Raw genomic sequence first — 13,181 nt, 5'->3', positions numbered from 1 at the left:
TGGGATGTGGTGGTTCAGCTGGCTCCCAATCCTGAGGTCTGCACTGAGGTGTTGAAACTCTATAACCCGTCCTTGGAAGAGATTCGCTGCACTGCACACTCCTTTGAAACTGCGCAGGCAGCTAATGAGCGTCTTATGGTGTGTGTGCAAGTGGCGGCAATAGATGTGTCTCGGCAGGTTCCGCCCTCACGAGGTCGACGTGGCCCTGCCGATGGAGGCTAGCACTGTCGGGACTCCTGTTTGTCCTATGTCTCTATGGCATTGGTGCCTCTGGTCGCCCCTCGTCGCTGATCGTGTGGCCCACTTCCATCTTGCCCACAGTGCGTTACTGCACATTCTCGAGCTGATTGTCTCCACCACTAGAAAACGTGCACGCTGTGTAACAAGGTGGGCCACATCTGATCGGTTTGTCACAGTCACTCGACTCGCTTCAGTCCTGCCCCTCCAGGGCCTCAAGGTACCGTCCATGCTCTGCACTCTGTAGTCCCACAGGATGACCCATCAGCATGGAAGCTTTTCCTCATGCTCTGCCTTTTCAATGAGGATGTAGTTTTCAGGTTGACACTGGGGCCACCACCTCCCTGATTAACACGGCGACGTATATCCGCTTGGGCTCTCCTGAGTTGTCACCTCCCTCTCGGCGTTTGGTCGTCTACGAAGATGGTTTTATTCCCCTTTGTGGGCAGTTCGTCGTCCAGGCGATGTACAAACGTGTTGCCTGGTTCCTTACCCTTTTTGTCATCGACCGTCCGTTGGCTTTGAATATTTTTGGCCAGGATGCGTTTCAGCTGTTTGGCTTTTCAATTTCCGATGAAGTTAATGTCATTTCCACGGCTGTTCCTTATCAGGACTTGGACGATCTGTGCTTTCCGCTTTTGTGTCATCGTTTGCAATGGATCTTGGATGTACTTCTGATTTTCAGGGGCACATCACACTTCGGCCAGATGCGCATCCTCACTTTTTCCGGGCTCGACCCCTTCCGGTGGCCTTACGGCTGGAAGTCAAGCAGGAACTTGATCAGCTCCAGGCCCCTGGCATTCTGGAACCTGTGACATACAGTGCCTGGGCGACACCATTGGTGGTCATACGAAAACCCAATGGGTTCCATCGACTGTGTGGGGCCTTCGGCACTACTGTCAATGCTCAGTCCCTCGTAAACATTTACCCCATTTCCCGACAGGAAGACCTCCTCACCAAGCTTGCTGGGGGAGAGTACTTTTCCAAGATCGACCTGGCTGAGGCATACCACCAGTTACCCTTGGATGCCGATTCCCAGAGCATCTTTGTTATCAATATGCCTTTCAGACTGTACAAGTACAAGTGCCTTCCATTTGGTGTCTCTTCGGCACCGACCATTTTCCAGCAGTTCCTCGAGCAGCTTACGCAGCCTATCCCTGCCTGCGTGAATTATCTGGATGACATCTTGGTCACCGGGCATTCTCGCCAGGAACATTTGCAAAATGTCAGTGCCTTATTTCACGCTCTGTAATCTGCAGGTTTATACTGTCAGCTGGATAAGTTGTTTTTTTTCAACCGGAAATGGAACACTTAGGCCAATGGCTTAGCAAAGCTGGCATTCGCCCTTCGGGTCGCAACGTTGCGGCCATTGAGGCCCTTATCTGAACTGCAGGTCTTTTTGGACAAGGTCAGTTATTACTTAAAGTTTTTACCCCAGGCTGCCTCCGTTGCTCAGCCCCTCAATCACTTGGGTCACAAAGGGGTGCCTTTTGATAGGACTCCTGCATGTGTCCAGGCTTTTCTCTGTTTAAAGGCGATGCTGAAATCCACCCGTTGCCTTACTCCCTTCTCTCCAGACCACCCCTTGGTTGTGGCGGCTGATGCGTCGGCATATGGCAGTGGGGCCGTCATCATGCATTGGAATGCCGACGGCTCTGAACAGCCATCAATTATGCATCTAATATGTTGACCCCAGCACAACGGAATTACTCCCAGATTGAAAAGGAAGCCCTAGCGATCGTGTTTGCCATCCAAAAATTTCGTACTTATCTCTTTGGGGCAAAGTTTACCCTCCTGATGGACCATAAACCCTTAGTTACGCTTTTCGGACCTCACTCTCACCTTCCAGAGCGGATGGCGCAACATCTCCAGTGCTGGGCATTATTTTTACGAAATTATGCTTACACCATCCAGGATAAGCCCACCACCCACCATGCTAAAGCGGACACTTTGTCATGCCTCCCAGCAGGCCCCGATCCTGCGTTTGACAAAGAGAAGGTCATCTGCTTTCACACTGATTCCGCCCGCCAGGTTGTGCCGGATGGTCTGCCTCTTATGGCTGCTCACATTGCTGCGGTTACCTGACGCGATCCTATCTTGCGGCAGGTTTTCCGCTACATGGTCCACAAGTGGACCTCCTATATTACTCGTTGGATGTGGACCAATTTCAGCCCCTGGCACCACCTGTTCGACAGGCTCTCTGTGGTCGATGATGTCCTTCTGTTGGCCACAGAGTCGGATGCTCATAGGGTAGTCATCCCTCCAGATTTGTGGCATCAATATTTATTACACTGGAGTATGTCCCGCATGAAAGTTTTAGCTCGCCGGCATGTGTATTGGCCTGGCATTCATGGTGATACTGATTGTCTGGTCTGCGGGTGCACTGTATGTGCATGTTATCAGGCAAGCCCAACTCAGTTGTTTGCATGATGGCCTGTACCTCACCGGCCCTGGGATCACATCCACCTCGATTTTGTGGGCCCGTTTTTGGGGTCCATGTGGTTACTTATCATTGATGCCTACTCCAAATACCCATATGTCGTCCGCATAGCGTCCACCACCACAGAGGCCACACTCATGGCCTTGGCCCAGGTTCACACCATGGAGGGCCTGCCTCAGACAATGGTCTCTGATAATGGTCCCCAATTCACAGCATCCTCCTTCCACAACTTCTGTCAGGCCAACGGTATCAAACATATCCATAGCCTGCCTTTCGACCCTTCCTCACATGGCACGGTGGAGAGGCTTGTCTGCACATTTAAACAACAGTTGATGAAGGCGGTTGACACATCTCCAGCCACATCGGCCCTCACCCTGTGTTTGAGCACCTATCACATCACGCCAATTGATGGCCGCAATTCGGCGGAGCTCCTCCATGGGCGACAGTTGCAGACCCTGCTCCATTTGCTGATGCCGTCCCTCTCCTGTCCCCCAGCACGGCTGTGTGGGCCCCTTGTACGGGAGCAAGGCAGGTTGGACGTCTGCCATGGTAGTTGCTGGCTGGAACGCTGCCATCATAACCAGCTCCGCCTGCGTGCCCCCGCGGGATGCCCACCGTTATCGCCTCCTCCTCCTCCACTACCTCCTTAGGATACAGACGTGGTCCTCGAGTTGCTGCCACTGTCCCTGGTTGCTGCCTCCCCGCAGCCTGCCGCTGGCCCTCCCTGCCCCTAGGTGGGTTGGCGGCTCCCTCCTCCACCCTGGCCTCTGGTTTGGTAGTCATGGACACCTCAGACATCCCTTCCTCCCTGCCACCGGCAGCTGGTAAGCCTGGGTCTTCTCCCATCTGCCAACCACCTCGGCACCGTCCAGGGCGTTTAAGCCCTTTCCTGCAAGTTTCAAGGGGGAGGGATCTGGTACCGAGTGCCATGGGTTTCGAATCTGCGCCAGACGGCAAGAACCTCAATTACCACTAGAGGTCTCTCCAGCCATCGCGCCATAAGCCGTGGCTGCATGCGTGCTGGTGGCCCACTTTTAATGTGAGGGCGCCACGGTGGAGCACGTGGTCCCAGCAGCCAATAGCAACATACTCTATCATGTATTTAAGCGCCTGCATCTCGATCAGCAGGCAGTCTGATATTCGTGTTAGTCTACTGACATCTCGCCTACAGACAGCACGTTTACATTACTTTGTTTCCGTGGACGTTGTGGATTCGTAAGGTTTCGCTTGTGACCCTGTTGCTATTTGCTTGTTGTTGTTCATTAGGTCTGGGTCGGTCGTCTGTCGTCGTTCATGTCCATCATTCCCCGTTCAATTTGTTTGTTCGCAGGCCGCTCCTGTTTGGTCCCACTGCACTTTCGCACTCGGCAACCCTGCAACCGTTCCAGTGCGGCTACAACAAGGGGGGTGGGGGTGGGAAGAGAGACTGAAGCGCCCCCCCCCCCCCACACACACACACACACACACAGAGAGAGAGAGAGGTGTGTGTGTGTGTGTGTGTGTGTGTGTGTGTGTGTGTGTGTGTGTGTACACTGTTGTATATGGAGAAGTGAATTTAGTAAACTGAACTGAACAACAAAGGCTTTCCCCACATACTACATTGCAAGGACTATGTCCTATAGACCAAAATTAGAAACCTCTTTTTAACATACGAAATAGGTTTCATGTATCAGCCATTTTGGAGTACTCCTGGCAATGCCAAATCTTAAGAGGATTTTGAGGCAAAACTTGCAGGGTGAAATGACCCTCCCAAATCGCAGCAAAAATGCCTGTCTTGCAACTGCCAGAGGCGGAGATCATTTCACAGCAATCCCTTACATTGTTAGGAAATTAACAGCAAGGGATGAGTGACATTACGAATAATGACACACCTAGACTGAAAATCTCTCATTGCGCCTTTTGGTCTAATTTAAGCTGTGATGTAGATGGTGAACAACTATATGCAGAAATTTAAGACTGTGGGGTGCTTTTAAAGCTGTGGTTCCATAAAACTGTCAAGAACAGAAGAATTCTTGCAGACATTCGTTGCCTCCATCACCAGTTGAGAGAGATCATTTAGCAAAGTTAAGCTCATATTTCCATTCCACAAAATGGTACACACTGAGAACGTGTCACGTCCAACCAGCATTCAGAAATCCCAACTTTGATTCAAATTATTTCAACAAAACTTTCAAAGTCTTAAGAATAAGCACAATGACCTGGATACCAGGGGCTGGTATTTTAGTTGTAAGAGAACACAGATATCCAAATGAGCTAATTAGTGTATGTGTCATTCTTCATGATCATGCTCTGTCTTCACCAAAAAACAGAAATGTGACGGCAGGGTAGTCATCTTAGGTGTGAGAGGTAGCAACCATAATTGTAACAGATATATGTAACTTCATGGTATTATAGAAGTTGCAGCAATTGGTTGTAAGTAGGGGAAAGAGAACTTAATCATTATAGGTTATACAGATCCCCTTGTAATAGCCTAGATCTTTTCTTTGAAATTCTTAATGACCTAATTGTTGAAATAGACAGTTAAGATTGCAATAAAAATGGCTGGGTTAACATTATATTAATAGGAGGTATAATTAGTTAGTTACTTGTTCCATAGATCAAATCCACAATAAACATTATGATGTTGAATGTGTCAGCACGCGCAGTACACTTATATGCAACTAAACAAAAAATAATATTTATATGGCTACATGGCCATTTACAGAATTTATTTAAATGACTGATTTCCTCTACTTAGGAATTCCTCTACGGTACAGAAGGAGCTGTTAAGGAGAAAGCTCTTTACTTTACATGTAAAAACATCTCCGCTATCTGTCAGACATTTTATTTCTATGAGTAGATTGCCAAAGAGTTTTACACCTGCGTATTTCAACCCTTTCTGAGCCAAAATTCGATTCGTTAAAAGGTATTACAAATTATTTTTCATTATAAAGATTGACATGCTGTCTACTGACAACAGCTCGAAAAAACTAAAGCTAATACTAGATCACTGGACTGAGCCCCATTAAACACATCAATAGCAGTGAATTATTCATTGGCTACATTATAACAAATAAGTTTTATTACACATAGGATGCGTAAGTTCTGTAGCTTGCCTTTTCTAACCACCATGCTACTTAGGTACTGATGGAAGCTGAAAAATCATTATATTACAAAGTGACAAAAGGAACCACACACAAAAACAATGCTGAAAAATCTCAACAGTAAGCCAAAAAGCTTATTGCTAGTTAATGATGACAAAAAAATGGAAGTGTATACATCAAAGTGAAAAGAGAAAAAAATAAGACTTTTCCAATGTGGAATGCTAAAGGTTGCAACAATGACAGAACTAACAGTATAATTTAAGAACTATCAAGACTATTTACAAAGATCAACTACTAGCATCTAGAAGGAACTATGCAGCCACACTCTTCAGAAACTCAAATAATATTGGAATAGTTATTTGAAAAGTTATCAACAGCTTTAGGGCAAATCACCTAGTGATCTTACCAACAACCATCAATGAAGTATCATCAAATTCAAACAACAGACTGCAAATCTTTTCAATGGGTACTTTCCCTCTGTTGGAAAATCTATCAATAATCTATAACATAGATACAAGGGCATTCCAATAATAAAAAAAAGGAGATATTTGGCCTCAACATTCTAAGTCGACACAATTTAATATCAGAGAAACAGAACAGCTTTATGAAAAATAAATCAGCTTCCTTAGCTGGAGCAGAGTTAATACACAACACAATAACTGCCACAGAACAAGGAGTATGTTACTAGACTTATTTATTATTACTTTTGTGTATGGCTTACAGAATTACTGGTGTGTTTCTTAATCTTGAAATAGAATCTGAGTTTGTTAACAGCACTAGACTATTTGATAGGCTAGATATCGAAGGAGCTGGCTGTTAATTGATAAAATTGTATAGTAGCAATGGGAAAAAGTTTGCATGGCTTAAAACAAACATGGAAACACAAAGCCTATGACAACCTAACGGTATTGTGCAACAGTGTTACCAATGAAATAGTCCAGTATTTCAACGAAAGCCATTTAAATGTAAAAAATTCCACTGTAAAAATGGAAAACTGGACATAATTCTTGTGTATCACAATCAGGGACAGTCTCCAGTAGGACAGGCATTGAGATTCCTTGCATGTAAGCTATCTTAAAAACAATTTATCACGAATATGATTATCAAACATTGTAAACATATAAATGTGGTGAAAACTGCACATCACTCATCATTCTCATCCAATCTGTAGATGCAGTAGAAATATGGGGTTAAGCATCACAAACAAACCTGATTACCTATCCACACACACACACAAAAAAAAACCTACTTACAAAGTTTTAAGAAACATCCCTGAATGATGAATCCATATGTATCACTTCGTAGGGATAATGAGGAGAAGATTAGATCACTCAGAGCTTGCACACAGGCATTTAAATGGTCATTCTTTCTGCACTTCATATGTGAGTGAAACAGGAAGAAGCCCTAATAGATGGTACAATGAGAAGTACCCTCTGCTGTGCACTTCACAGTGGTTTGCAAAGTGTGAATGTAGAAACACATCACCAAAACTACAAGAAAAAGATGTCACAACTATTTGTGGTGCCAAACAAAGAACCAGGTTGTAAACTGTTTCCTTTATAAATGTAAAGGTAATATAGCTAGCTTGTGAAAACAATGAAATAAAAACAAAGACATGCACCAGCATACTACTAGACACAAGTCAAAATACAATGTAAATAACCACAGAACAGCATTATATTCATTCGTTCATTCATGAATGATGAAGGAATGAGCATCATATTAAAATCAAGCACTTCATGCCAGGCTGAAGCTAGCCAATGTTGAAGGCATGAGCATTATATTAAAATCAAGCACTTCATGCCAGGCTGAAGCTAGCCAAGGCTAATCTTAAAATCTCACTACCAAATTAAATATGTATGAGGCGTCTGTACTTTCGGACATGTCTGAAAGAGAAGACACAATTTCAATCCTGTAGCCATTATGAATCAATCAAGACACAAAGGAATTAATGACATTAGCTAGCAGTGTGTGCTGATCTAAATCAGTGGAGAAAGTTGAAAATGTGTTCTGGAGTGGGATTCAAATCCGGGTACCCTGGTTACCACTGCAACATGTGGAAAGCACGAGAACCGGGTTTGAATCCCAGTCTGGCACAAATTATCAGCTCTCTCCATTGATTTAAATCAATGCTCACTTGCACCTAATGTCATTAGTTCCTTTCTGTCTTGATCAAATTAAATGCTCAACGAAAAATAATTTTAAAAGAACACCACTTTTGTTCTCTAAATGAGTTCTATGTCTTCATGCTTCAAAAGTATTTCAGGCTAATAGCAGTAAGTAACTTGCAAGCAATCTGACTGAACATTGCTCTTGTACATTGACAAACATAAAAAGTAGAAAAATATTGTTAAACCCAAAACTATAGTTCATAAATTGTAAACATCAATGTTCTTACCAGATGTACAATGTACTCATGATGTATTATTTTACGGACTTTATTGATTATGCGATACTGAATAAATTTTATTATTATTATTATTATTATTTTCTATGGAAGAGAGTCAGCTTACTGGACTTGTTCTGCTTAGTACTGAAAGGGAGGAGGCAGAAAAATTTCATTTTGATGGAGTGATTAAGCAATTTCCAGGAGCAAAACCAGAGGGTGTTATTTGGTTATACTTGTTAAATGTTATGTTATATTTATATTTGTTAGTACACAACTTTTTAAAGTTTTAATAATTTTTATTTTTTCCTACCATTCACAGTAGCAAAAGTGGAAACAGAGCTTCTTATGTGTTTTTTTTTAATACCCCACGTACACAGTGATCTCAAGAGTTTTTCAGTTACAAAAAATAAGTCCAGTACATTTTATTGATTTATTTCATAAAAACAAACCAAATTTCCTTCTAATTAAAGTTTTAAGTTTTGCTCCTGTATATACAGAGTGATTCACAAAGATATGCAGATATCTTAATATGTTATTCTGAAAGTAAAACTAAAGAAAAAAGTTCATAAGAACATAGATCCGCAAATGTTTAGTTATGGAGTTACATCTAATAACAGATTTTGACTGAAATTTTGCAACTTTGCTAATATGAAGCCATCGCAAAACTGTACGAGGTTAAAGTAAAGTGTGATTTTCATTTATTTTGTTGTTACTGGTCTGGTGAATCTAATAAAACATGTCTCAGATGTGTATCTGCAATAGTTTTCCAGAACATCCAGAGAAGCAAAGATTATTATACAAGTAAATTTGTTTACTTTCCATTAAGAATGTAGAAATGTTTATGTCATTGCTGGTAACCGTTAGTGAGTTGTTTCAGTCCTTTCCTAACCTTGAAACGAGCAAGTTTTCTGTATTGTACAGTATATTTAAGTAAAACCACATAGTAACTGTTGTAGTTTGTAGATTATTTATGAAATAGGGATGCCTTTCAAATTTATGACAGAGGAACACATCGACATGGTGTTTGTTTATGGCAAATGTGATGGTAATGATACGGCTGCAGTTAATGGATATCGTGTACATTATCCCACTCGGAGGATTCCGAATACATGAATCATTAGCAGAGTTATGTTATGGGAGACAGGTTCTCTACCTAGCATTGAGAATCAGTATGAGTGCTCGATATGTGAAGGCGATGATGAGGATATTATGGCCGTGTTCCATATAGCCTGCATTCCAGTACACAATGTAGCTCTCAATGATTAGGCATTTCACAATCTAAGGTATGGCATGCAATGAAGTACAATAATCTGTATCCTTACCATAAACAAAAAGTACATCATTTACATCCAGGAGATCCTGTCCTTCGCTTAGAGTTGTGCAACTGATTAAATACTACAGTAGAGCGTCAATTATCCGAACGTCGGTCAACCGAACGACCGCTTACCCGAACTGTGTACTCCTCGCTCGCACCTGTTACTCTCCCACCCTACCGTCCATCATCCCCCTCACTCCCAAACCAAGTTTTCCACAATAGTCGACGCACTGGGCCACCGCTGGAGGAACATTGCTTCTAATGGGGCCTTCACAATGCGCTGCTGACCGGCCAAGCTGCCAGTCGCTGTGTTTCAACAATCAGCACACTTCTGTCGGCTTGGCACTGGCAGTAGAAGTAGCGGCAGTATCAAAGCTGTTCACAGCAACAGCTGCGCCAGCTTAGAGTTGAGGCGTGCTTTACTTTGTATTACTTTTTAATACTAAAAGAAATGCCTGTTTTTATGAATAAATTTACTGTACAGTATTTCTTTTTGGCAAATAAACATGTACAGTTCGATTATCCGAACAAACTAGTTTTCCGAACACCCATGTCCCCCAATTACTTCGGATAATCGACGCTCTACTGTAATTGGTAAAGTACTGACCAATGCTTTCTAAACATTTTGACCACCTTTCTGGCAATTTGTGGACACCACGCCAGAAATGTTCATCTTCTGAAGCAAACCAATGAGACACCCAATTTTCGACTTCTTTGTAGGAATAGAAGTGTTCCTCAGCCAATGCGTGTCCCATTGATGAAAACAAATGGTAGTCGGAAGGGGCCAAGCCTGGTGAATACAGCGGGTGGCGTAGCAGCTCCCAGCCAAGTGTTTTGATTGTATCCTGAACCAGTTTTGCTTTGTGAGCAGGTGCATTGTCGTGTAAAAAAATTACTTTGTCAAGTCTTCTGGTTATTCTGGTTTTTTTTTCAATCAATGCATAGTTCAAATTGATCATTTGTTGTCTGTAGCAATTAGTATTCACAGTTTCACTGGGTTTTAGAAGCTCATGATACACCACACCTTTCTAATCCCACCAAATGCAGAGCATTGTCTTCTTGCCACATCAATCTGATTTGCGGTCGATGTTGATGGTTGTCCCGGATTAACCCATGATTTTTCCCATTTAGGATTCTTAAAATAAATCCATTTTTCATCACCAGTAATAATTCAATGCAAAGCTGATTTTCTTTTCATGTCTTTGAAGCAAAATTTGACAAATGCTTTTTCGGTTTTCCATCTGTCTTTCATTCAATTCATGTGGCAGCCATTTTCCACACGTTTAGATCTTTCCCATAGCTTTCAAACGGTCAGAAATTGATCGTTGTGCAACATTTAGCATGGCTGCCATTTGCTTCTGATTCAAAGTATCATCTTCGTCCAATATTGCTTGCAATTCGGCGTCTTCGAACTTTTTTGGTGGTCTTCCACGTTCTTCATTTCTTACATCAAAATCATTATTTCTGAACCGTTGATACCATTTTTTGCATGTTGCTTCTGATGCCTCGACAAGCATCTGATGCGACCCTGCAGCACTTTTTTTCAAATGAAAACAAAAAATTAATGCTTTCTGCAAATCATCACCTTCTGGTACAAAATTCGACATTGTTAACATGATGAAAACATATTATGTTTGTTCCATGACTTGATGTATACTAAATATCTTTGACAGATGTCATACCAACCAAACAAAAAAAATTAAGGCTCGTTCACAACAAATGTTCCCTATCGACACATTTGTATCTTAACGCTCATTTCATACCAGTACACCTGGTACATAATGAGCACCTATGGTCCACAGCAAACCCACATGCAACAGTGCAACACAATTTCCAGCAGCAATTTAGCATAAATGTATGGTGTGGTATAATTAACACACACTTACAATACTGGACCATTCATTTTCCCAGGACGTTTAACTGGCGAGATGTACTTACAATTCCTTCAAGAAGAAATGCCCCACTTGCTCGAAGATGTTCACTTGCTACGTGATTGCAAATGTATTTTCAACATGATGGCACACCTCCACATTTCACCAACGCAGCTACTACACATTTAAATGAACATTTTCCCCAGAAATGGATTGCTCATGGTGCTACAAGTCTGTGGCCGTCCACATCGCCCGATTTAACACCAATGGATTTTTTAATACAGGAAGGATGAAAGACATAGTTTATGAGGACAAAGTCAATACATGTGAGGCATTACCTGCTTGTATTATGAATGCAATAGATGAAATTAAGAAAAATCCTGTGAAACTGAAACGAGCAACAACATCTGTTCATACACATGCAGCTAAATGCACTAAACTCGGTGGAGGCATTTCTGAATGTTTATTGTGAATGTATTGTGAAACTGTATGTACACTGTACAAGTTCTACATTAGTGTATAACTCACCCACTGAGATGGAGGGTTTGTCCACGATTCAAAATCTTAGAGGATGGGGCACTGACCATCCCGAAGTCAGGTTCCCAAGGTCTGTCATGCCCATATTCAGCTATTTCTCTCTTTCTCTCTCTTGTGTGTGTGTGTGTGTGTGTGTGTGTGTGTGTGTGTGTGTGTGTCTGTGTGTGTGTGTGTGGTGGGGGGGGGGGGGGGGGGAGGCACATGTGTGCTCATTAACAAGCTAGATATCAGTGCTGCCTCAGGATGGCGGCAAATTCAAAACTTTTCCCTCTATATAATAGTTCGTTCTGTGAAATCATTTTCCAAATTCTGAGAAAACATCTTTGAAGGTATTTCTTAATACATTTCACAAGTTGTCATCTCACTACAGTCAAATAACAAAAAATTGCATAATAAGCAGTATTAGAAATTTTTTAGCCCTATTCTTATACCTTCATAAATCTAGAATTATTTTCATACTTACTCAATGAGGAACATTCAACTGTTGCTGAACATATATCACACTTTATCACAAATTTTTCAGTGCATCGCCAGCCATATTTCGAGAACCACAGAACAGCATTTGGATCAGCTCCCCAATGTTGTGGTCTATAAGTGAGCACTCTTTCCTGAAAGCCACGAAAGCTTATATTGCACCAGCTAGGGGGATCAGGAATAAATGATACCTCACTGTTTTCTTCGATATATCTGAAACAGCAGAAGTTTATTAAACAACTTCCATACCATACAAATGTATGGAAACTGGCTTTACACTATAATGATAAGTTTGATATGGACAATTTAGTTCTATATTTTTATCGGCAGTTTATCAAATAAACATGGGATGACCACTGGAAACAGAAAGCATTTTTTTGTAAACCATCTGAAGAAATAAAAGGACTTTATCTTAAGTGTATGTATCTAAAAGTCACACACAGTCCTTCGAATATATCTCTTGTTTTTCATGCCATTTACTTCTTTCCTTCCATCCAGCTCCAGTACCTCTGAACAACACAAGTGGGACTTGCCCCTACAATAAATTCTCTTTTCACACTATCTACCTAACCTACATCTCCAGCTATACTTTGCAAACCACTGTGAAGTACCAGTTACAAGAGCTTCTTCCCAATCCATTCACACATGGAGCATTTGGAGAATGACTGTTTAAATAATTCTGTGCTTGCTGTAATTAATCTGATTTCATTCTTACAATCCCAACAGCAGGATATGTAGGTGTTGTGTTATATTCCTAGATTCATTATTTAAAGCTGATTCTTGAAACTTTGTGAGTATGCTTCCTCAGGATAGTTTTTATCCATCTTCAAGTGCC

The 13,181-nt window shown here is 42.0% G+C and overlaps 1 protein-coding gene across 6 annotated transcripts in view; it reads right to left on the bottom strand.

The window, feature by feature from the left end:
• LOC126471200 (uncharacterized) overlaps window positions 1–13,181 on the bottom strand; it is a 50,316-nt gene that overhangs the window by 16,280 nt on the left and 20,855 nt on the right. For all 6 annotated transcript variants that reach the window (XM_050099343.1, XM_050099325.1, XM_050099317.1 and 3 more), the window contains exon 3: window positions 12,336–12,559. In XM_050099343.1, the coding sequence (XP_049955300.1) occupies window positions 12,336–12,559 (224 nt within the window). The remainder of the gene's footprint in view (window positions 1–12,335; window positions 12,560–13,181) is intronic.

The sequence above is a fragment of the Schistocerca serialis genome, chromosome 1 (genome assembly GCF_023864345.2).
Source record: "Schistocerca serialis cubense isolate TAMUIC-IGC-003099 chromosome 1, iqSchSeri2.2, whole genome shotgun sequence".
Classification (NCBI taxonomy): Eukaryota; Metazoa; Arthropoda; class Insecta; order Orthoptera; family Acrididae; genus Schistocerca; species Schistocerca serialis.
The sequence above is the reverse complement of the archived record's forward strand: the minus strand, read 5'-3'. Positions and strand labels throughout refer to the sequence as shown.